This window comes from Malus sylvestris, chromosome 7 (genome assembly GCF_916048215.2).
Source record: "Malus sylvestris chromosome 7, drMalSylv7.2, whole genome shotgun sequence".
NCBI lineage: Eukaryota > Viridiplantae > Streptophyta > Magnoliopsida > Rosales > Rosaceae > Malus > Malus sylvestris.
In genome coordinates, this window is record NC_062266.1 from 29,694,893 (window position 1) to 29,720,571 (window position 25,679).

The 25,679-nt window shown below is 39.0% G+C and overlaps 4 protein-coding genes across 4 annotated transcripts; 1 reads left to right on the forward strand and 3 right to left on the reverse strand.

The window, feature by feature from the left end:
* Window positions 1-7,931: 7,931 nt before the first annotated feature.
* On the reverse strand, window positions 7,932-8,722 carry LOC126629687 (non-classical arabinogalactan protein 30). Its single transcript, XM_050299784.1, has one exon. It carries the CDS (start codon window positions 8,643-8,645, stop codon window positions 8,115-8,117), a length of 531 nt encoding a protein of 176 aa, XP_050155741.1. The 5' UTR covers window positions 8,646-8,722; the 3' UTR covers window positions 7,932-8,114.
* A 4,200-nt stretch (window positions 8,723-12,922) lies between these two features.
* Window positions 12,923-13,830, reverse strand: LOC126629602 (uncharacterized protein At5g39865-like). The gene has a single exon (XM_050299680.1). The coding sequence runs from the start codon at window positions 13,810-13,812 to the stop codon at window positions 13,117-13,119; it is 696 nt and encodes a 231-aa protein (XP_050155637.1). The 5' UTR covers window positions 13,813-13,830; the 3' UTR covers window positions 12,923-13,116.
* Window positions 13,831-18,164: 4,334 nt separating this feature from the next.
* On the forward strand, window positions 18,165-20,135 carry LOC126629113 (peptide-N4-(N-acetyl-beta-glucosaminyl)asparagine amidase A). Its single transcript, XM_050299000.1, has one exon. It carries the CDS (start codon window positions 18,205-18,207, stop codon window positions 19,972-19,974), a length of 1,770 nt encoding a protein of 589 aa, XP_050154957.1. The 5' UTR covers window positions 18,165-18,204; the 3' UTR covers window positions 19,975-20,135.
* LOC126629111 (probable methyltransferase PMT23) lies at window positions 20,064-23,309 on the reverse strand. Its single transcript, XM_050298999.1, has 8 exons — window positions 22,678-23,309; window positions 22,202-22,351; window positions 21,855-22,125; window positions 21,629-21,739; window positions 21,280-21,451; window positions 20,908-21,144; window positions 20,602-20,796; window positions 20,064-20,473 (listed from the first exon to the last, which is right to left on the reverse strand). The coding sequence occupies exons 1-8, from the start codon at window positions 23,125-23,127 to the stop codon at window positions 20,269-20,271; spliced, it is 1,791 nt and encodes a 596-aa protein (XP_050154956.1). The 5' UTR covers window positions 23,128-23,309; the 3' UTR covers window positions 20,064-20,268.
* Between the last annotated feature and the right edge of the window lie 2,370 nt (window positions 23,310-25,679).

Consider the following 25,679-nt stretch of genomic DNA (forward strand, 5'->3'; position numbering starts at 1 on the left):
AGTTTTGAAGTTTTGATTTAAAGGTTTTATGTTTTTCATAAAGTTTTGGTTTATTAATTTTGTATTATAACTTAAGGGTGAAGAAAGGAAAATGTCATTAATGTTTACAAAACATTTTCTTACATTTTCTTACATTTTCTTACAAGTCTTTAAAGTTTGCAAAGACTTTCTTCACCAACCAATCCACTTGCTTAAGTACTTTAATCTACTTGCAAAAACTTTTTCAAAAATTTAAATTTTTCACTTGTTCACTCCAAATGGCCGGCCACCCCTAGTGGGGGTCCTTTTGGGGCCTTTTGTGCAATTAACATAAAGTTTTGATACTTTTGTGTTTTTTGCATTTTGGCCCAAAAGTTTACGTTTTTACGTTTAGGCCCTAAAACTCTAAAGGACAAATTGTTTTGATATTTTAATGATGTTTTTACATTATTAAAATTTTGGGCTCTAGTTGAAATTACATGAAGTTGTGGACTTTTGTATTTTTTCAAAGTGACCCCAAAAGTTTTTGTATTTGCATTATGGCCCAATTGTTGTGGTCATAGTTTCCTTTTGGCCCAAATAAAATGAGAACAAAATTGTTTTGTCTCTTTAATGAGAATTGGATTTTCATTTCATTTAGTTTCATTTAAATCAATTCTATGGATCCAAAAACCAATTGTTTAAAGTTGTTTTCTTGGTTAATATGATTGATTAAGAAAAGGGTGATTATGAACCAAAGGCCACGATAATTGAGCTATGTGATTGGCCGATATACATTATGAATGTTTGGGTTTTAGTAGTGTAGATTTGAATGTAATTTGATTAATTCAATTTGTTGTAAATGGACATAAGTCCATCATTTGATTTATGTTGTAAAAGGGCATAAGCCCTTCTTATTATTTCATGTATTCCTTTTTGTTTAAATGTATGCAAATGGAATAGTTGGGTCCAACGCCCAATAGGAAATAACGGTTTAATTAGATTAAACGCGTAACTAAAATCAACAACTATCTACCTTAAACCCAAGGTCCAACACAAGGCTCGTTTGGATCAAATCGATCGGTTCATAATCATCCTAAGACCTAATATGACTACATAGTCCATATGAGGATGCAATGCATTCGTTAGTAGTTCCATATAGTCTCGCTTGTTTCAACGAAACAGTGGGAGTATTATATGCTACTAATTCATATTAACTTGGACCAATGGTTGTGATAGGCCCAAGTTCTTTTAATGTGATTAAAATGTTTTGATGTAGCCCAAAACTACTCCCTCAAAACCGAATATTAAGTTGATAAGCGAGAGATGCTTTGAACATCTCTTCGTAGGCCTTCCACCGTGGTGGGCTTCAATCGTTTGTGACTCATACACCGTATTCGTCTAGTTCTGGGGTATGCAAAGTATGTGCTTACATTCAGGAGAAGCCCATAAACATATGATGAAGTGAAAGTAGGCAACGAGTGTGGCCAATATGGAGTTCTTCTGAGGCCATTCTTGAACCCCTACTTGAACTAGCATGGTGGGAATGACTTAACTAAGTGCAATGGTGCCAATATGGAGTTCTTCTGAGGCATCATTCTCTAGAGGCCAAACTAGATGGGTAATTGCAAGAGGTTGTTGCAAATGAGTAAGCGTACTCTCTCATCATTATTGTTGCTAGCCAATATGGAGTTCTTCTGAGGTGGGCTTGGTAATGGTGAGTCTCCCATAACCCGCTAAGAGTTCAATATAACTCTCGAATTCTATTGAGGGATGTGGAATTTGCCAAAAATAGTGGGTGGTACTATTTGATTCAAAGACCCAATCAAATAGTTTTAAACAAACAATCTAATACGATTTCTGTTATGTTATGTAGTGAACGACATGCCTAAAATTATACCCACCATTATACTTGACAAAAGGGGCCTTAAGGGCCAACATTTCCTTGCTTGGTATCGCCATATTGAGAATGTCTCAAAGGTGAAAGACAAATTGTATGTGCTTAAGCAATCCCCTCCTCATGTACCTCCTACGAAACTAGCTTCAAAGGAGGAGTGTCAAAATTATGTTAGACACTATGAGGATGACTTACAAGCCAAATGCTTAATCCTCACTTCACTTAGTGAGGAGCTTGTGAAGCTACATAAGCACATGGACACTTCTTGTGCCATGGTTGAAAGTTTGCATAAGATGCATGACATTGAGACTAGTAATGTACGATTCTCAAATGTTTGTAGTCTAATGAATGCCAAGATGGCAAAGGGGGCATCGGTCCATAAACATGGACAAAAGATGGAAAAGATATTTAAGGATCTTAAAAGTTTAGGAACTTCCATCGATGGGAAAATGGCCCAAGACTTTTTCCTTGCATCTCTCTCGGATAATTTCACTAAGTTTATTGTAAACTATAAAGTGAATATATTCGATCATTCTTTGAAAGAGATGATCGACATGTGCTGTAAATTTGAAAAAGGTTTCAAAAGGGACAGTGGGAGTGAGAATGCAATGATGAGGAAAAGGTTGCATAAGAAGAAGGCAAAGAAATCCAAAGGAACATGCTTTCATTGTGGAAAGGATGAACGTTGGAAGAAGAAATACAGGGTGCGCATTGCGAGCCTTATGACACGAACTTTTGAAGAGACTATTTATGTCATAGAGAGTGCTTTTACAGTGAGCTCCAATTCCTGGATATTTGATTCAGGCGCTAGTCAACATATCTGCAATACGTTGCAGGGACTAGCTGGGAGCAGGACACTGCGCAATGAGAAGATGGTTGTGCGAGTTGGGAACGGCACTAAAATCTCTGCAAAAGCAATAGGCACCTACATGCTTAACCTACCCTCTGGGGAAGTCCTGTAACTTAAAAATTGTTTATATTTTCCTTCATGTATAAAGAATTTGATTTCTATCTCTAAGCTTTTACGAGATGGGCACTCAGTATTGTTTGACAAAATGAGTTGCACTTTATACTTGAACGGTCGTATTATCTCTCATGGTAATATGATAGAGGGACTTTTTCACCTAGAGACGAATAGTGGGATGCACTGTATTGAGAGCGGGAATACCTCAAAACCCAAAAGGGCTAGAGAAGAAGTTAACCAAGAAAAGATGTGGCATCTTAAACTTGGACATCTGAACCTTGATAAGATTCGCAAGATGTCGAAAGACGGATATATTCGCCCATTAGGTAATGACCAAATGGGTACTTGTGAATGTTGCTTGAAAGGTAAGATGACCAAATCTCCATTTACTGGAAAAGGAGAACGTGCCACTGAAATTCTAGGGTTAATCCACACTGACGTATGTGGACCTATGTCTACTACGTCGAGAGGAGGCTTCTCCTACTATATCACATTCATCGACGATCACTTTCGGTTTGGCTATGTGTATCTTATGAAGTACAAGTCAGAATCCTTTGAAAGGTTCAAAGAATTCAAGAATGAAGTTGAGAAGCAAACTGGGAAACAGATAAAGACCCTAAGATCAGATCGATGGGGTGAATATCTGAGTAACGAGTTCCTAGATTATCTCAAAGAGTGTGGAATAGTATCACAGTGGACTCCACCAGGAACTCCTCAGCATAACGGAGTTTCTGAACGGAGAAATCGAACCTTGATGAACATGGTTTGTTCTATGATGAGTTCTGCTAATCTACCAGTATCATTCTGGGGATACGCTCTATATACAGCAACTTACTTGCTTAATAGAGTACCTTCCAAGTCAGTTTCACAAACGCCATATGAGATATGGCATGGCAAAAGCACAAATCTTAATCATATTAGGATTTGGGGTTGTCCGGCTTACGTTAAAAGGCTTGAAGCTGACAAGCTTGAAGCAAGATCTGTTAAGTGCTATTTTGTGGGGTATTCCAAACAGACTTTGGGATACGAATTCTATAACCCTGACGACAAGAAAGTCTTTGTCGCCAGAACTGCTATATTCCTTGAAGATGAATTCGTTCTCAATGGAAGTAGTGAGAAAACGATAGAATTGAAAGAAATTAATGAGATTAATGATGAACCACAAACCAGCACTCAACAAGATGACAACCCTGTTCCTGAACCCCTAGCTCCACGTAGATCTGAACGGGTTAGTAAGCCACCTAAGAGGTATGGCTTAGACAATGACTTTGATGAATTGTACCTTCTAGGTGACAATGAAACAAAGGAGGACCCTAGAGACTACACTGAAGCAATGTCCGACATTGATTCAAAGAGATGGCAAGAGGCCATGAAATCCGAGATGGATTCCATGTATCAAAATCAGGTCTGGACTCTTGTAGACCATCCAGAAGGTATTGTACCTGTTGGAAACAAATGGATCTTCAAGAGGAAGATAGGCGTTGATGGGAACGTGGAGACTTATAAGGCTAGATTAGTAGCCAAGGGTTACAGGCAAAGAGAAGGGATTGACTATGAAGAAACTTTCTCTCCTGTAGCCATGATTAAGTCCATTCGGATTTTGCTTGCGATAGCTGCGTACCATGATTATGAGATATGGCAAATGGACGTGAAGACGGCCTTTCTGAACGGCTACCTAGAGGAAGAGCTCTATATGACTCAACCCGAGGGTTTCGTGTCCAAGTCTGAAAAGACTAAGGTATGCAAGCTTCAAAGGTCCATTTATGGACTTAAGCAAGCCTCCAGGAGCTGGAACATTCGTTTCGACAATGAGATCAAAACGTTTGGTTTTACTCAAAACGAAGACGACAATTGTGTTTATCAAAAGGTCGTTGGGGATGCAGTTGTATTCCTAGTGTTATATGTAGATGACATATTACTATTCGGGAATGACACTGCAGTACTTTCTTCTGTAAAAGTGTGGTTGTCCAAAACCTTCCACATGAAAGATTTGGGAGATGCATCTTATGTACTTGGGATAAAGCTCTATCGTGATAGATCCAGAAAATTAATTAGATTATCCCAATCTATGTACATTGATAAGGTGCTAAGTAGGTTCCAGATGGAACAATCTAAGAAAAGTTTTCTTCCTGTTGGACATGGAATTCACCTTTCTAAATCCATGGAACCTAAAACTCCTGAAGAGATACGGCAAATGAGTTGTATTCCTTATGCTTCAGCCATAGGAAGTCTCATGTATGCCATGATATGCACAAGGCCAGATATTGCATATGCTGTGAACATTACTAGTCGATATCAATCTAACCCAGGATCAGAACACTGGGGAGCTGTCAAGACGGTCCTTAAGTACTTAAGAAGAACTAAGGACATGTTCCTCGTGTATGGAGGAGCATCAGAGTTGCGAGTGGAAGGCTATACAGACGCAGATTTCCAATCTGACGTCGATGATAGAAGTTCTAACTCCGGATATGTATTCACTCTGAATGGTGGGGCTGTCAGTTGGAAAAGCAAGAAGCAAAGTGTAATTGCTGATTCCACGACAGAGGCTGAATATGTCGCTGCAGCTGAAGCCGGCAAAGAAGCGTTCTGGATGAAGAAGTTCATCACTGAACTTGGGGTGGTTCCAACCATTACATCACCAGTAACTTTGTACTGTGATAATAGTAGGGCGATAGCTCAAGCCAAGGAACCCAGGGCACATCAAAAGAACAAGCATATTGACAGACGCTTCAATATCATTAGAAGATATGCTGCCGAGGGGAAAATCAACATCCTCAAAGTTGCTTCAGCTGATAACGTAGCAGATCCACTGACAAAGCCAATGTCTCAGATCCAGCTTGACCGTCATATGGAAAAGATGGGTATTAGATACATGGGAAGGTGGCTTTGAGTGCAAGTGGGAGATTGTTGGAAGTATGCCCACAAAGCCACTCATTTGATGTAATAGCTTTTTGGAATACTTATTGTATTAAACTTTTATATGTTTAATGAAGGGCAAATCTTATTGTTAATCACTATTTATTGTATCATGTGTTTAAGCAATAAGGGAATCCAAGGAATGTATTTGTTCTAAGAGATAAGTGATCTAATGAGTTAGATTATCGAGACCTTTCTCTTATGTTCATTCCTAAAACGTTCCTAGCCATATGATTGCTAATTGGGCATTGACAATCCGCTAAGGCTAGTATGTGTTATGTTGACTCAATCGTGAGTATAACTAGTCTCAAGTCATTTGGTGTTGGACACTAAGACAAACACATAGGTGCTCGAAAGAGTACTCGAGTTCACTAAACGACGATCAAAAGAGAGTTCGAACATACATGTCATGTATGAACTCTAAGGTTGCAATATGCAAAGTAGTCCTTTGACCTGAGGCATCATCGATGTCTAATGATTAGGTCCTTGATCTTTGATCCTGTCAACGGCATTCCTTTGGAGTGTCCACGGCATTGTTGGGGTCAAGCTATCTAGTCATGTAGGCATATGAATGCACAACAAGGGATCTCTAACCTTCCATGGTGGAGGGAGAATACTCTAAGATATGATTCTAAAGTCTTTGGCCAAAGCAAATGAATATGACTTAGGAAGTTTGTTCCAAATCATATTCAAGGGAATCATATAGGAAAGTATCACATTGGATAGTAGACATGAAACAAACTATCACTTAAACAATGTGATTAAGAGTATTGTATTAGAGAATGATCGTATTGCATTGTAGTTGTAACTGGATAGGTTCTCCAACCAATTCTACTTAGCTCGGGTAATCATGATATGCTGCTAGGCGTCACTCATGGTTTGTGGAAGCCCTAATGGTTAGCAAACACTAATCAACAAAAAGGGAGAATTGAAATGTGGTTTCAATTCACAATCGATCGTTAAGAGTAACATCGCCCACTGCCTCGCTAAATAGAACCTAATGGATCGTACACCGAGTAAGGATGTATGTGAAGAAATTAAATGAGATGGATAAGCAATTAAATGGTTTAATTGAAGAATGGTCAATATTAATTAATTAGTTAATTAATTATACGAAAGGTTCGTATTGGGCTTATATGTTGGTTTTGGGTTTCGGGGCCCAAAAGCGTTTTGGTCCACAAGGCCCATTATGTTTAAGTTGTATGACAACTAAAACAAAATGGGCAAATTAGCCCAATAACAAAGGATGGCCGGCCATTAGGGTGGATGGGCAAAGTTTGCTTAATTACAAGTTTGCCACTCACCAAAGAAAAGGTTATAAATACAACTTTATAGCTATTTTCTAATTAGGGTTCTTCTTGTTGAAATTGGGTGAAACATTTTCTCCATTTTCTTCTAAGGAGGCCGGCCACTAAGGGGAGGGACATCTAGCAATCTCTTCTTTCCTTAGTCATCCATATCATCTTCACAAGATACATCCTTGGTGAAGAGACTTAGAGACATCAAGCTTTTGGTGTTTTGGAGAACAAATCCTTTTTCCTCAAATCATCAAAGGAGCACTAAAGGGAGGAAAACACAAGGAGGATTCAAGGAGCTTGGAGGTGACTTGAAGGCCCTCCACTTGGGTGAATCCTTTGTGTAATCAAGGATGAGCTTCAAGGGTAAAGAATCACTAAATCTTTACTTCTCTTTAATGTTGTTAAAGAGTTTATTTTGGTTCACCATATACTAGGCTTTGAAAGTCATGGGTTTTATGAATTGTTTTTGGATGCATGCCTACTTTAAAGTGTTAATAGCTTGCATGTGTATTCAAATGTTCATACTTGTTCTTAGCTAGGACAAAATTTTTCCTTCAATTCCAACTGCTAAGTGTGTGCGTGCTGCAGATTTTCGGGTTTGTTGTTGTAGCGAATGTATTGAGCTGTGTTGCTTTACTTCCTCATTCATCCATTGTACTTGAATTTTGGAAATCTTAAAGTAAACAGATTTGTGCTATCCTACTTTCCAATTTTAGTTTGATCTATTTGTGCCTACAATCATGAATTTTGTCCCCTATTTTCTATAGATTCCAAAAAATGAGAACTTTCGGGCACTTGGGAAATCTAGGAAGCCACGATGACGATATCTTAAATCAATCACTCACTGTCAGGTGCTTTAACTTTCCCACATCCCATAGTTTATCTTACAAAGAACGGATAAAGAAATAAATGAAACATGTAATTCCATCACTTTGCAGTACAAAACCAGTTTATTCAAGAAACAAAACAAATTTTCAGACACCGTAACATTTTCAAAACAAATTGAAAAAAAATGGAAAACAGAAGTAGCAAAGGTTAACTTTAGGATGAAAATTAATCAGTGAAAACCCGGTGTTCCGAATCAAGAGTGAGTAGTAGGGCAATAAGAAGGACGGAAAGCCAGAGGCCCTGCAGCATACACAACAGCCTCATAGTTCCTCCCCGACAACCTCTTGTCCTCGTAACGAAGCGGGGTGCCATAGAGCCCGTAATTCACATTGGTGAGCTCACTGCACTTTGCCAGGGGAGAAGAAACAAGCTTCACCTTGCATCCATGGAGTGGATGGTCCAAAAGATGTTGTCCAACTTTAAACCCTTCAAGCTGTGCGTAGAAGTAGCCTTTAACGTCCGCCACAAAAGACTTGTAGAAGCTGACTTGGCCCTTGTGGTTCTTGCAGATGACGCTGATTTTCGCCGAAGGAATCGGCTCGGCCCCGGCCAAGGACGATGTTCCGTAGCGGTCACAGCTCTGGCAGTACACCACGCCTTCCACCACCACTTTCTCCGGTTGCTCGGGGGTTTCCGGGGAGTAGTCGCTGGCGGTTGCGGATGGGAAGGAGAGGGAGATGAGGAGGAGCGAGGAGATGGAGATTATGAAGCTCCTGCTTGCCATTTCTTGGGGGTTAGGGAAAGGACTGCCGGAGCTTATTTTAAAAGTGCTTAGCAGAAAAGCCGGGTTGGATGAAGAGCGATTGGATGGGATGGTATTTATAGGTTATTGGTTTATATGGTATATTTGACGACACAGGCTAATCTTGTCGGACGTGGGAGCTACTAAGTTGCATGCCAACTGCCACTACGTGAAGGCCATTAGCCCAATACTAAATCTTTCCTATTTCTATGGTTTCTTATTTGGGTATTAAACCTTTTTTTTAGTTAAAAATGTATTTAGTTTAATGAGAGGCATCAGTAACACCAGAGACTTCTAGAACCATACAAAAGAGCGTTTCTAGCTTGATGAGGAATACAACCATATTAAATACGTTAAAATCTCAACTTCATACAAAATTTTAATTAAAATGGATATGAAAGGATCCTAAATTAATAATAAATCGTAATTTAACTGGTTTAACCCATTGAGAATTTCATTTTTTTGGTTAAAAGTTCAATACTAGCTTTGTTGATGTATAATTCTTTTTAGGGTCATTTTGGTTCTGTCCCTAATCAAACTAATTGTTAGACTGAAACCTTATTTGTTTAAATATTTTGATCAAGGTCTTTAATATCATTTAAGAGATTTAACTCATGCATTTATGATTTAATGTCCCCCAAATTATGAAATTTAAACAAATTCAAAAATATTTTTAAAATATAATAAATATTAGAGTAATATTGTTCTTCACAAATTATCAACATATTAGAGTAATACTTAAAAATAAATATTAGAATAATATTGTTCTTCACAAAATTATAGCAAGAAAATAATGTACCCACATAATTATCAACATATTTTTAAAAATAACTACTGATATATTTTAAAACATAAAATAAATACATATGATTAGCATGGGTACATTTAGCAAAATTAAAAATGGGTACAAATAAATTAAAAAATATGGGTACAAATACAAATAATGTCACATCCCGCCCCAGGCCCGTTCCACTACCGTAGCATGATATTGTTCGCTTTGGGCTTACCATTCCCTCACGATTTTGTTTTTGGGAACTCACGAGCTACTTCCCAGTGGGTCACCCATCTTGGGAGTGCTCTGGCCTCATTCTCGCTTAACTTCGGAATTCCGACGGAACCCAAAGCCAGTGAGCTCCCAAAATGCCTCGTGTTAGGTAAGGATGAGAATATACATTTAAGGATCACTCCCCTGGGCGATGTGTGATGTCACAATCCATCCCCTTAGGGGCCTGACATCCTCGTCAGCACATTTCCGGCCAAGGATTGGCTCTGATACCATTTGTCACATCCCGGCCCGGGTCCATCACATCCCGGGACTGCTCCATCACCATAGCACGATATTGTCCACTTTGGGCTTACCATTTCCTCACGGTTTTGTTTTTTGGAACTCACGAGCAACTTCCCAGTGGGTCACCCATCCTGGGAGTGCTCTGGCCTCCTTCTCGCTTAACTTCGGAGTTCCAACGGAACCCGAAGCCAGTGAGCTCCCAAAAGGCCTCGTGCTAGGTAGGGATGTGAATATACATTTAAGGATCACTCTCCTGGACGATGTGAGATGTCACAAATAAAACTTTAAAAATATGGGCATAAAAAGAAATTAATATATGGGTACAAATTAAAACTGAAAAGAAAATTGGTACAAATTAAAAAAAAAGGTTGCAAATTAAAAATGGGTACAAACTAAAAATAAAAATATATGATAAAAAATTTAGCCATAAATATAAATATATCAAATGTAACATTTCTAACACTCAATGAATATATTTAGAAATAAAAAATATGTTATTATTGAAATAATTAATGACATTTATTAAAACCTAAGAACCTTGATAAAAAAATTGAAAAGGAATAAAATTTTAATCAATGGGGTAGCAAAAAAAAGGATGAAAACCTAATTTCTCATTCTTTTATAGGAAAATTTAATGAAATTTCAAACAAGATGACACTTGAAATGTGTATGTTGTATGATTCTTTTTTTTAGCTTCAGTTGTCTCGTTTGAGAAGCTAAGAGCTCGTCCAAAACAGTTTTTAAAATGGATGAAGACACTTTTTGTGAAAACGTATTTTGAACCAATCTTTAGTAAAAAATCAAATTAATTTTAGAAAAACACTTAAAATATTTTATGCAATAAACATACAACTGGTGTTTCTTGTAAAAATCACTTTAAGTGTTTTTAGAACAAAAAAATATTCTCTAAAAATGCTTTCAGTCATTGCGTTTCTCAGTTGCATTCTCTAGTCCAAGTGCTCGGCAGTTTTCACTAGCATTAGATATCTCATGCATTATAAATGGAGAAGGTTCTAATTAGATACAAAATTGAGTTGACAAACTTTTTGATAATTGTTGTGATTATATCATTATTTACAGGATCCACCTGTTTGACGTAATATATTTTTTGTGTGTGTAAATTATGTTAAGTTGTGTAATATTTTAAAACATATCGAGTATGTTAGAAAATTAAGAAAAGAAAAAGGAAAGATAATTACTAAACACTTTGGTAGTTGGTAGGATTTCCCAAAAAAGGATAATTTGGATGATTTTTTAAAAGTCCGAAACGTTTGGTGCAGTTTTGGTAAGGGGTGTGTTATCCACATATCTCATTTTACTTCTCATATACCCCTTGATAATTTATGTCCGTTGATATTCTTTAATTTATCCGATCCAACGGCCGAAAATTAAAAAGATGTGTGAGAAGTAAAATAGGGTGTGTGGAATGTGGATATCACACCCCTTTTGGTAATATATGAATTGCGTATCTTACCGAACACAATATAGCCTCATTTACTTTATTTATCCAATGTCTTCATTCATTGAATTAAAAATCCAATTTTGACCGCACCAACACTGTTTTTATTTTTTAAACAAAAGATATTGTCTATATTAAAAAAAAAAAAAGAGGTGAGTTTAGCCTCACAATGGGCGAACAATAATGTGGTTCAAATTCGCCTTTGATGAGAATCGAATCTAAGACCTCTCACTTACAAGTGAAGAGGAATATTACTAGACCGTAATACTAAGTGACACACCAATGCCTTCTTAAATTCTAGACACTATCATCTTGCTACACTCTCAAGCGCTTTTGATTTGCACACAAAAGATGTCTTTGAATAGCTCTTGATATCTTTGTAATGAAGAGATTAAAGAAGCAATATTAGAGAGGAAAGGAATGAATCAAACATACAACTTCTTGTACAATGTTGATATTTTTCACTTTCATTTGAAGGCAATTCACTACCCGTTTACATTGGAAATAGGATTCCGACAAAAGCAACAAATTCAAACATTTTTCTTACAAATTTTAAGTGACGTACCAACGTCTTCTTAAATTTTAGACACTATCATCTTACTACACTCTCAGGCACTTTTGATTTGCACACAAAAGATGTCTTTGAATAGCTCTTGATATCTTTGAAATGAAGAGATTAAAGAAGCAATATTAGAGAGGAGAGGAATGAATCAAACATACAACTTCTTGTACAATGTTGATATTTTTCACTTTAATTTGAAGGCAATTCACTACCCATTTACATTGGATATAGGAATTCCGACAAAAACAACAAATTCAAACTTTTTTTTTACAAATGTTAATTTTGTGCATAAAAGAAATTGACTTTATAGGAGGGTAATAAGATCAACAATTTTTTATAATATGGAATCTTGCGCGGTCATAAAGTAACAAAAAGTGTAGCGGGGATGAGAATGTTTCATTAAAGATAATTAAGGTAACGTATGAGTGACCGTAATTAAAAATAAGATAAGAGAAAATCAGTTAAAATAGTTTGGACACATGAACCGAAGACCTATAGATACTTCGATTGAAAATGAACCTATGAGATGAAGTACTGGTTTGGTACTGAGGTGTTTTTATAAAAGTGGGTATAAAAAAAAGCTGAGCTCAAAAATGTGTTTGGTAAACACTTAAAAACAATTTATTTTCACAGTTTTGGGCGAAAAAAAAGTTGAAAACATGAAGCAGCAAATATGAGCTTATTCTCACAGCACCACATAAACAATTTTTTTTCAAAGCACAGTAATACCAAACCAGCCCGAAGGCTCCAGAAAACTTAGGAAATCATGGAATAAACTTTAAGAAAAGATATGAAGTACTTAAAGTTAACAGAAGTCTTAGTGTAAAGCCGAGCGCATCAGTATTCTAAAATTCATACCGCCGATCTCACTTAATAAAACAAAATTTGGTTGTAGTTGTTCTTTGCATAAAATAAAGAGAATTTCATTGAACAAAAAAAATCGAACAGGACAATTCGATCTTCCCCAAAACTAACAAAATTCCAACTTAATTAGCTAGATAGAATAAAAATTATAAGTTCAATTACTCATCACATTCATATTCCCCAAAACTAAGCAAATTAACACCCAAAAAAAACACAAACTGTGTTCTAATTTTTTTTTGTTTCAGTTCACTTAATTAATCAAATGGGGAAAATTTGAAATCTAGAATTCTCTGTGCCGCCGCCGCACCGGAGCACACGAAGGGCACATAATCAGACCGTTGACGTTGCATACGGTACAAGGTTTAAACCCAATCTTCTCAAAATAGACCTTATGGCTCCCATCACACGTCTGACAGAGAACAAATCTCAGCCCTCCACACAAATCGCACGCTCTGGAGTCTACCACTGGTAGCCGTTCAATCAGCCTCTTCAATTCTCCTATGTCGTGGAGCTGTTTGACCTCCTCGGCCCCACCAATGAAGAGCCCGCCAATGAAAACCATCGGCAGAGTCAGAGTCTTGTTCCCCGTAATCGCCTGCAGCTCGTCCAGGAACTTCCCGTCCATAGACAGATCTCGCTCGTCGATGGGGACGCGAAATCCACGGAGAATGGATCGGACGGCTTTGCAGTCCTCGAAGGTCCTGCGGACGACGCGGAGGCTGGTGTAGTAGATTACCACGCGCTGGTCGGCGTCTGGTGGAGTCGCGTTTCGGTGGGCCCACAACTGAAGGACTGAGGTGGATATTTTGACCCGGTGCAAAATGGAAGAGCTCCGCGGGCTTAGGACCTCGGATTCGGGTTCGGGTTTGCAGAGGTTTTGGATATCTTTGAAGGATGAGCAGGAAAAGCTCCTCTGTGACCGCGCTGGTTTATTTGTGTGCACCCTGCTCGGTGATTTCAGCCATGGCGACCACATGATGGGGAGAGAGAGAGAGAGAGAAGAGGGGGGGGGGGGGTTAGGGTGTTATAGTGACTAGTGAGTCTTTGGTGGGTCTCCGTTGAGGGTTATTTATGCAAATCACGATAGGATTTTTGGTGCCTAATTAGGTATCTGACGTTAAGTATTGGTCCTAGTCCTAGATAAGAAGAAAGGATATCTTTTTGGAATTTCAAAACATTTTTTGCTCACCAAATTTAAATAATTTCAACCTAGTTCTAGGTTCGGTCAAACATACGTTTTTACAGCTAAGTACAGTGTGTCGAGTGTATTGAGTAATTAATCGTTGTGTGTACTAGTTATTGGTACTAGAACATGAAGTTTGAATTTTGTTATTGAAATACTTCTAACGTCGAAAAAGAAATGTCACTAGATTGAATGATAAAAACAGATAGGAAAATCGTAGTTTTCAACATCATTTGCAATGAGAAACATTTTCACATATGTTTTTCCCTATACATATCTATATTTGGAATTACGGTAAGAGTTGTATTTGCCAGTATGGTCAAAGTATGTGCATGCACCCAATACAATCGTTTTTGGGCTTTAAATACATTTGTAATTTAAAGTTATAACAAGTGTGTTTTTTTGTATTCATATTGGCTAAATGTTAATAATTTAAGGAATTTAATTTAGAACTAAATTCAACTAATGTTGAATGTGATTATTTGGTCTAGCAAAATCTATTCTCATTCACTTTGTACATATCATATATCTATCTTCGTTTGTTCATGGGAAAATGTGTGGACTCACTATATTTTTTTTCGTACCAATAGTTGAATATTAATACACGATCTATTGATATTTATTTTCACTTATAAGTGAGGTAGTATGTTTGAATCTCATAAATAAAAAATTTAACACAAATTTATTTTTCACCCCTTAGTGTAAATATCTCGTTGTATTTAAAGAAAATCTATGATTTTAAAATGATAAAATTTTGTTAACCAATTAATTCATTTAGAAAAAAGCTTAGTTATACAATTTTTACGAGTTCGGTGCAATGCTATGAACATGGACGGAGCCAATGAAGGCTTACTGGGGGCATATGCCCCCACTCAAGCGGTTCGTTTGTTAAGTTGCAGATTACAATTACATAATACACACGCGTTATTTTTAAAGAAAATATATGTATATAGTATCCAACATACTTTCATACTGTGTATACTCCATATCAAATATTATATGACCAAAAGTGCTCTTGTTCCGTCATTCAAACCGAAAAACCTCACTCCCGCGTAATCATCTATTAATATTTTTCTTATCATTTGAAATCATCCCTATTATCATATTGGGTATAAGCTATACTATAATAAGGATTTTTTAGTTGATTTTCGGGTTGCCCCCACTAAATTTTTTTTCTAGCTCCGTCCTTGGCTATGAACTTTCACGTAAAAGGCATGAAATCCATACAAAATAATTGTGAGTTATACAATTCATAATTATGCAAGTTTTCTATTATTAGAGAGTCACAAAGGTCCTATTATTTTTAAATCTGGATGCAATAACATATCCTTACCCGCTCACGCACTCGCACGTGGACGAACTGACTCAAGCATTGCTCTTATTTATCTTATCTTATGGCATCTTCTCATTGAAAATCTTTTATATATAAAGCCGGAAGACCCTTTTGGAGTCGGATTTGGATCCTCTCCTGAGCTAATGGAGAGGATCCTCCTGACCACTAATCATGGACCGTTGGATTTTTATCCAACGGTTATAATTATTATAACTTTAAAGGGACCCCCTTGTTTGTAGCCGTTGGATAAAAATCCAACGGCCCATGATTAGTGGTAAGGAGGATCCTCTCCATTAGCTCAGGAGAGGATCCAAGTCCTTTTGGAGTCATAGGTTTTACCAAAAAAAAATTGGACAAAAATATCCCCAAACAAAAAGGTTCAAAAACAGCCCAAAATAATGCAGGGGTAATTTAGTCATGAAAACAATGTTTTAAAAAAAAAAATTAGTATCTCACTATTACGTGGAATATCCACGGGTTTCTTCTAGCATAATATAATATTATTCATTTAGTTCAAACCTTCTCATAATGCAACAAGATTGTTTCATACTTTCTGTAAGAAAAATTGATCCCTTAATTAAAAAATGAGACAATTGCCAAACATGTGGTTTGGACTTTGGACACACATAAAAGATCTTTAGGGGGCACGTAGTGCCGACTGCCTGTAATAAAATGTGTAAGTAGCACGTAATGCACCGTAATTCAAAAAATGTCTTTTGCACGTGCATAAAGACTATTGTTACTTATTTGTCTAATGAGTAATGGCGCCATCTCATTAAAATGTTACTTCTTCTTTTCCTTGCATATATTGAGATATTAAATTTGAAAATAGTTGGACAAAAAGTAAAACCACATGCAAATAATCATATAACCCATAATTATATAACACAAGAGACCTTAATGGGTCCGGAACTTCTATTAATCCTATAAATAACGATACAGCACATTTGTGAAAAAACCCTAAAAAGCTACAATCAATTCGATTTTCTTAATTCTCCCCTTCAAAAGGAAAAAGGAGCAATAAGGGGCACCAAACTAACCTCTCTCTGAAGGAGCACCAAACTCTGGCTTCAACGGCGCCGTTGGCCCTTGCTATGGCTTAGGCTGGCGACACCCTCTCCTCTCCTCCTCCTAGCCTCTTTCCCACCCTCCTGCACCTTCCACAGCTGTCTTTCTCACAAAGCATCCACATCCTCACCTGCAAGGAAGGTCACAAAACCGTACAGATCTGAGAGTTTTGTGACCATCCTTGCAGGTGAGGATGTGGATGTTTTTTTTTTGTTTGTGGACGGATTTTGCACAATACTCTCAGATCTAGTTTGTGGTTAGGGTTCTCTTTTTCTTTTGGGGCGACGAATTTTTGTGCGATGGAAAAATTAAGTGTTACAACCAAGTTTTATCGGGTCATATCCGTAATATACAAATGAGTTTGTGTTACATGCTAACCAATCGAGTTTAGGATAATTTCACACGTCACAAAGACGATAAACACAAATATTGTTAGGTACAAGAACAACCGTAAAGAATCAAATGGAAATCAAGGGACGTAATGAAACAAGAGTTTGCAGAGATGAAAATAATTGTACGGAACATGTTAGATAATTTTGTTGGGTTTGAGCCCACTGATTGATGGGCTTCGTCCCACTCTGGTTACTACGAGGCCCAATTATATTTCAAGATCTTTTCTATTTTTGTAGAAACTAGAAATGGGAGAATTACTGAATTAGTGTTGATGGCAGCGAGAAGAGGACATTTGAAGAACGCTGAATTGCTGTTAAAAAAAGGCGCGGATATAAACTGCTGTGATCAATACGGCTTGACAGCCCTGCATGCCGCGGCCATCAAAGGCCACAACCACGTTGCTCGGGTGCTCATCCGATTTGGGTCCGACTTGGAGTCCCAAGACGGTGAAGGCCACGCACCCTTGCATATGGCCGTCGTCGGCGGGAGCTTAGAGACGGTTGAGATCTTGGTTCGTAATGGGGCTAATGTAAATGCCAAGAGCAACGGCGGCGCCACCCCTCTATGCATGGCTACTTCTATGGGGTACGGTGATATAACTGAGTTTCTTAACAGTTACTGATTGCATTGAAGACCAAATATGACATATCCAAAAAAAACACTATTGATTTGTATAGACACGTTATATATCGATTGGATTAAGGGAAAGCGATGAATAGAGGAACAAGTTGGATGCCAATTTCACATTTGGTCCTATTGGGTGATACCATATAAACTTGGGAAACTTCGCTCATTTGTATTTTGCATTGGAGTTTTTATTAGTTCTAGTGAATTTGTACTCATTGCATTTTTGTTCTTGTGCTTTCATTCTAGTCTAATTCGTCAACTAAGTTGAATGATTTACTCATTTGACGGATTAGGCTAACGTTGCTAACGAAAAATAAGACTTTTTAATCAAAATGATCACTGAGATTGACATAACTCTTCACTTTGGTCCCCAAAGTTTAAAATCGATAGAAGTGGTCCATAAGATTCTCCATCATCAATCATTTTGGTCATTCTCTGTTAAATTGAGGGTATTTTTTGTCAAATTAACTCATCCACTAAACCGATGGTTTCTTCAATTTAATGGACATTTTTCACATAATGACCAAAATGGTTTATGATGGAGAATCTTATAGATCACTTCTATCGATTTTAAATCTCAAGAACCAAACTGAGGAATTATGATAATTCTAGAGACCAAAACTACGAAGACGTAAATGCAAGACCAAAGTGAAAAACCAAATAAACGCGGGGACTATGAGTGCAAATTATGGCTCCCTTGGCAGTTGGTTCAAATTACACAGCACCCGTCCCTACTGTGACCCTCACTCCACTCCAGCGCAAAAATGTACGCCTCACTCCTCCTCCTCCTCCTCCTCCTCACAAACCCGGTATCGCCGTCCTCCTTTCCGGATCGTTTCACCAAATCCCTCCCCTCTTCCCTCCACCGCCACGCGTCCCAAGAGTACTTCGAGCTTGGTCAACCCCTGCCGTTCGATCGTCTCACCCCGTCCTGCTCCCTCCGCGTCCTCACCCACTCCTTCGCCAACACAATCAACGGCCCTCCTTTCTCCACCCCCTACTCCCCGCCGTCCGGTTGCTCATCCTCCCCTCCCTGGTCCGGGTGGTCCCACGTCGCCCTAGAGTTTCGTGCCAAATGCAAAGGCGAGCAGTACGACCGTATCGCCGGCTTGTGGCTTGGCGGCGCTGAGATCCTCCGTACCAGCACGGCCGAGCCCACGGAGGACGGAATCTTCTGGAAGGTTCGAAAGGATATCACAAAGTACTCCTCTCTCCTCTCACGCTCCGGCCTCAACCTCACCATGATGCTCGAAAACGTCGTCGACTGCGACTACACCGGCGTTTACCACGTCGAAGTCCATTTCCTTTTCTACGACCATTTCCTTTCCTACGATAAAAACGCCACCGTTTCGCCTGTTAGGGTTTCTTCGATCATCCCAAAACAAATTTCTGCAATCGTCCCAGACAAACCGGCCGATTTGATCCTCCCGATATCAGATACCGGAAACAAAGGATCCTGGTTCCGAATCGAGGGCGAATTGGATTTACACTCAAAGGCAATTCGAATTCCTCGGAACGCAAGGCGAGTCGTTGTGGAACTGTACGTGTCGTTCCACGGAAACGACGAGTTTTGGTACTCGAATCCGCCGGATATATACATCTCGACGAACCACTTAACGACGGGGAGAGGACACGGAGCTTATAGGGAGGTTTTCGTGACAGTGGACGGGGAGTTGGTGGGGTCGGAAGTTCCGTTTCCGGTGGTGTTCACTGGCGGCATTAACCCTCTGTTTTGGGAGCCGGTGGTGGCGATTGGGGCATTCGATCTTCCTTCCTACGAGCTAGAACTGACGCCATTTCTGGAGAAGCTTCTAGATGGAAAACCTCACAGCTTCGGAATCGGAGTGACGGATGCGATTTCGTACTGGCTTGTGGATGCCAATCTGCACATTTGGCTGGATCATCAGTCCAAAACCGTGCAAGCAAGACGCAGTTTTTTGCCTCTGCCTCCGGCAGTCAGGGTAAAGCGCCGCTCGCAGTTCAAACAGCTTGATGGGTCTTTCAGCATCAAGGCAGAGAGGAGTAGCGAATTTGTGGGTTGGGTGTTGTCGAGTTCCGGCAACTTCACCACCAGAGTTTCCCAGCAGTTCGAGTTCAGTAACTCGATTAGCTTCGCGAACAGTGGGACTTACAAATTGGTGAAGCAGAAAGTGAGGGCGAAGAGGGAAGTGAAGGTTATGGATCAGATGGGCGCGGCGGTGCTGAGGAGTAAAGTTAAGAGGAGGTACCCTCTCAATGTGATCACCGCCACGCTACCGGGGTCGCGGAAGGACACCTATTTGCTGCTGACCAATTTGTCGCATTCGTTGAAGGAGAAGAGCCAGCACGGAAGATATTCGAGGCGGGCTTTTAACCGTCAGGATTCGAGAGGGTGGATGGAGGTGAAGGATCACTCTGTTCTCCTTGGGAGTGCAGATACTAATCAGACATTTAGTTGCAGAGATGAGTATGGTTGTTATTCAAGAACTATTGTTGCAAGATATGGCAGCCTCACCACGGATAACTCCACCTTCCATTGTTTGTCTGTCTCGTGACGACAACGGGACTCGTTCCCGTTCTTCTTCTTGTTCCGTTTGCAAGATTTCTTGGCTTCCAAGTATCTCATTTATGCTTGATCATGTAATGATGTAATAATCTGCATTTTATTTGTATTATCTTATCATTCCATTACAGGTATGAATATAAATTTTATCTATGATCGTGTCGACGCTTAATTTGCGATTCGAAAACAATACAAAAATGTCGAAAACGTGCTATTTCTATCTCACGGTTGGTTAATATATATGATATAAGATCGTACAATTATAAAACAAGATGAGCAACTCCAATCATGAGTTACTTGCACCTCTCGAAGGACGCCAGAGACCTTTCTTACCGATAAGAAACTGATCTCGGTAGAGGGCTGTAGACCAGTGAAGCGACTGCAGAATCGGTCTCAGCTTGTCGATCACTTCAACTGTGTCCCGAACCACTAGATATCCACCGGGCCTTAATACGCGATCCATCTCCACCACGACATCTACAATGTCGCATCTGACAAAATCGAAGACTAATATCAATCAAAATTGTTGACCGGTGTGCGAAACTAATAATAACATACTTGCATTAGAAGATCTGTAGCAATCAAAAGGTTATAAGAGCAGTGAGACATCATACTGTACCTGTCTGGAAGTTTTTCGAAGAGAAAATTGGAATGCAGCAGATCATAGGTTCTAGGGTAGGTATTCAAAGACTCGCACCAGTCATGGTATATTCCGATCAACCCTCTGTCAAAAATAACCGGCAGAGTATTGGGTAGATGAATGGGGACGACATTCATTACCCAGAGCTGTTGATCGGTAAGTGCTGCAGCGAACCTGAAAGGCACCACCGGTAAAAGAGGATTGGATTAGAGCAGCATTGGAGTGATCATCTGACCCCAACGGCTAAGCAATATGATGACAAAATATAAATGAAAATATCTTTACCCTCCGAAACCAGCATTCATATCCATTACATTCCGCACAGTCGACCAATTTATAGCAGCATTTTTTTTATAGGCATCTGACACAAGTGCAGTCCATTGAAGGGTGTCCTTGTAGAACAATTCCTCCCCTTCCGGGTCATGATTTAGGCTTGGAGGTTTACCGGTAAGTCTGATAGGCCAGGGCAAGGGCCAGCCATAGCGAGGTAGTGGGGTAAGACAAGCAGTGAGAGGCGCATACCTGTAACAAAAAAATAGGCAAAATTACGAGAGTCTAAAGGTACTCTGCTTAGACTAGTTTTCTGTTCGTCAAAAGCTTTACACAACTGCTGCTAGTAAGTGGCAGCGCTAGGAGAGAGGATAACCAGAAAATTACCATGCACCTACTTTCCTCTCTTTAGGACCACAAACAGGTGGATTGTTTTCTTTGCGTTTGAAATATCGGGCAAAGGAGATAGGCTTCTGATATATTACAAGCCCAATTCCAGTTGAATCGACAGTCTTAGCAACAACGTCCCAGCACATTGATTTTGTCAGAGCCTCCATTGCTGGAAGAAACATGATGAATATCAAACTTAGGTCAGCTGCACGTATCTTTGCTTTTTATAGTACATTTTATTGCTTAAGTCTAAACTCTAAAGCTTCCATGAAATGCAGTCCAGTAAAGAAAATAGAAGGTCACTATAAGGATGAGTGAAAGAGAGAAATAGAGTTGGACTCCGAACATTTCCATACACTTGTATCTCTTTCATTGTCGCGATAAACTGGTGTAGCTGACCATACGAAAAAACCCCCAGGCCGAAGAACCCTGTTGAGCTCCAGTAGTGGTTTCCCTCCTACGCTAACCAAAAACCGTCAAAATAACCATAGAAAATAGGACAGAGAATAGTGCATAAAGAAAGAACTTCCAAACTTGATAGAAAGAAGTGATTTATTTAGACATAGTACTACCATCGGCATCCCAGTGAACCCGACACCTTGCACAATGAATTAAATCAAATGCATCGTTCGGAAATGTCAGCCTTTGCGTTCCAATCACTGAGAGAGTAGCAGGAATCCCCCTTTCAAGAGCAAACTGTATCTGAGCTTCATGTTCATCTTTCGGGGCAAATGACATGGTAATAACATTTTTATCCAGCAAATAGCCACCAAAGCTAGCAACACCACAGCCAACATCTAAAACAACCCTTACATGCCTTCCCCATTCAATAACCGGCAAAGTCTAGGACGAAAAGAATAGAAACCAAATCAACATTTTCACAAGCAATGTAAAAGCAAAAGCGGGGGTAGCGGTGTACCTTTTCGATGAAATCAGTGTAGTGATCAACTCCTTCCTTGAACTGAGTACCACCCCCGGGGAAAATAAGATGGTCATCAGAATTCTTCACCCAATTTTGGTCCTTCTTGTACTCGACGAGCTTCGGGTGAGGAACATTGTCATACCATATCTAGAAACAGAGAACATCACCAATACATTATTGAATGCAAGTAAACAGACGAAGCCAACAACCACTTCACAATTCCAAAAACACTTTCCCAGAAAGGAAATCATGACATTTTCCTGGAAAATTAAATTCAAAGCCGATTGCTTCAAGTATCAAACCAATAAACCCAATTCTGAAAACGAACCAAATCACCCGCCTTCTTCATTCAAATCAAGAAACCCATTTGAGAAAAACCAGAAACACACCAAATCACCCGCCTTCTTGAATCAAATCAACAGAGCCCATTTGAGAAAAACCAGAAACAAATCTTGCCAAAGTAAAAATCTCACCATGTCCCTGCTCTGAGGCCACGAAACCGGCACCTTGTACCCTTTGGGAAGCGGCTCCAGGCACCGCGGGGGCGGCTGGGGGCAATGCCGCTCGCGGTGCTCCATATGCCGCCGCGACTGCAACGCCTTGATCGCCTTAAAATTGTCCAAGCACGGAATGTAATCGACCGCCACCGGACCCGTACAGAGGTTCCAATTCGAATTCCCAGAAACAGGGAAAGAGGGTTCCTCCCAAACGAGGTCGTCTACTTGGGTCGGCGCTCCGGCGGGGTTGGAGGGGGCGGAAGGGGAGATGGGTTGGGAGGTTTGGAGATCGGAGTAGAAGAAGAGAGGGTAAGGGGTGCTGGTGCTGGTGAAGAGGAGGATTGTGAGGCAGACGAGTAGGAGTGAGAGTGTGAAAACGAAGAGGAATTTTCGCTCTTTTAAAAAGCTGGAGACTGAGATTCCCATCGTTGTTGGTTGATAGCTCTGTGTAGACTGTAGAGAGAGAAAGAGAGAGAGAGGAGGAGAGAGAGAGTGAGAGAGGGAGGTGTATTTATATGGAGGGGGGAGGAAGGAGGTGATCGGGGGGATTGGAGATGGAGGGAGGAGTACGCGGTATTTTTGTAAGGAGTTTCGAAATGTCGGTATCCGATGGAGTAGCTGCTCGTTTATTAAACTCTGTCTGCAATTAATTATGTTATTTTCATTTCTGTCTGGAACACTTGCGTCCACAGAATTAGGTACACTATCAAATCATTTTTGTATAAAATAATGGTGAGTTTTTTTTTTTTTTTTTTTTTTTTTTAACAAACAATATTATGGGCTAAGTCATACGATGTGCTAATAATAATGCGATTTAAATTTATTTTTTGCGAGAATTAAACTTAAGATCTTTCACTTACAAGTAAAGAAAATATCGCTAGATCGTAGTACTAAGCGACAAAATACCGATGAGTTGTAATAAGTTATGTGAGTCATTTTAAGACCAAGATATGAATGCAAGCTCGGATCGTTTGGAAATGTGTTTTTAAAGTAAAACAAATCATCAACAATCACATTAAATAGTTTACATTAAGAGTAATGTTAGAGATATTAAAATTTTAAACCAAATTGCAAACTAAATGATGTGTCACTAATAGGAAATAAGCACATTAATCTATACTTAAGTAATAATCAAACCATCAACAATCACATAATTTGGTTTGCAAATTTGATTTAAAAAATTTCGTCTTTCGAACATTATCCTTACATAAAAAGGAAAACTAACGAAAAGTCATTTTTAAAGGTATAGTGAATAGTGCCAGTTAAAGGTAAAAATATGGTTTTTCTTTAAAAGTGAACAGTACCGAAAATATTTTGTTAAAACTTCATACATAAAATGGTTCACATAAATAGTCTCCTTAGCATTACCGAAATACTATTGTTAGTAATAGATAGTGATAATGCCACGTCAGCTATAATCAGTCTAGCTAATGTGGAGATGGTTTTGGTTGACTGTTATACATGATTAGTTAATTAATGTATTGAAATTATAAGTAGATTAGTTAACTTGGAGCCTTGTATATGCCTATTTTTTTGTCAATCAAGTAAATTTCATTGAACGAGACTGATAATACAAGATAAAAATCAAGGTCTAAAATATTGATATTATCCCGATATTTTTATTAAAATTTTCATGTTTCTGGACTACCGATATTTTCGATATCATCTATATTTTAGACCTTAATAGGAACTTTATGTGGTACTAAGTTACTCATGTATCTTACCATGCAATGTATAAAGTGTAAAATATTGTACTAATTCATTATATATAAATAATTATGGTGTGTTTAAACTTCTTTCATTAATTATTACATATTTTCTACACTTACAATGTTTGCCAGCTCGCTATATAATCAACTTAAATCAGTTAAATTCATCATGCAATGCATTTCCATCTAATTTTTTGTGATAAACTAATAGATAATTGACTAAATAAACATCCTGTAAAGTTTCAATAAAAATTTCCAAGTTTTTCTTACAATTTCCATGATTTTTATTCAATTTTTATCGATATCGATAATATCCCAATATTTCCATCGAAATTTCCGTGTTTTTAAACTACCGATATTTCTGATATTATCGATATTTTAGACCTTGATAACAATAACTCAAAGAGAGAGTCTAATACAGCCAAGCAAAAGCCCAACTCCACAAACAAAAATTATAAGTAAAATAAGCCCTAAATAAGCAACCCACAGCAATATACAAACAAAAAAATCTAGACTTAAAAAAGTAAAACAACCACCTCCACCCGTCCCACCACAGCAAGTCCACCGCCGCCACATGGAAGAAAGACCAAATGACAAAAAGAACGAACGAAAAACGAGACTCTGAGCACTCCTTTATCCTACCAAATAGTGCAAATTGCACTTTAAGGGTCCGTTTGTTTGGCTTCGCTAAACATCCTTGGACTAGACTGGACTGTAATCCGGTGTTTGTTTCACACGGGGACAACGTTTAATGAGACTCGCTCCGACTGAGTCCGACTAACAGCTTCGCTAGAGGGTCTTAGCGAGACCCCCGAAATTGGGCGGACTGCTAAGACCACACTACTACGCTTCACTCCTACCTGTTTCGTCCTCCCATCTGCCTCTTCCTCGCGTTCCACAACCCATTTCCAACCCAGATCTTGCAAAATCTGCCTCTTCCGCTTCGTCCTCCCATCTGCCTCTTCCTCTCATCCTCCCATCTGCCTCTTCCTCACCTCTGCCTCTTCCTCTGCAACACCCTTTAATCACCGCTCATATCTGAAACAAAGCTCCACCTACTGCCCAAACCTCAAAATCCAACCACAAAAATTTTATAAAAAAAAAGGCGAAAAAATAACTACAAAGTCCAACCCAAAATTCAAAATCCACCCATTGCCAGAAAATTATGAGATGACTTTGTTGGCGGAGAAGGCAACACATGTATCAGAGGAAGGAGAGAGATCCGAAATTTTTTGGCAAAAAAAGGATAAAGAAGGTGGAAATTCTTAA

Bases quoted from the DNA above. Each gene is read 5' to 3' on its own strand.
- LOC126629602 (XM_050299680.1), bottom strand. From the start codon at position 13,812: ATGTGGTCGCCATGGCTGAAATCACCGAGCAGGGTGCACACAAATAAA.
- LOC126629111 (XM_050298999.1), bottom strand. From the start codon at position 23,127: ATGGGAATCTCAGTCTCCAGCTTTTTAAAAGAGCGAAAATTCCTCTTC. The intron at 22,126-22,201 runs GTACACCGCTAC...TTTTCGTCCTAG, and splicing joins ACACTGATTTCATCGAAAAG to ACTTTGCCGGTTATTGAATG. The intron at 21,740-21,854 runs GTAGTACTATGT...TGGTTAGCGTAG, and splicing joins GGTTCACTGGGATGCCGATG to GAGGGAAACCACTACTGGAG.
- LOC126629687 (XM_050299784.1), bottom strand. From the start codon at position 8,645: ATGGCAAGCAGGAGCTTCATAATCTCCATCTCCTCGCTCCTCCTCATC.
- LOC126629113 (XM_050299000.1), top strand. From the start codon at position 18,205: ATGTACGCCTCACTCCTCCTCCTCCTCCTCCTCCTCACAAACCCGGTA.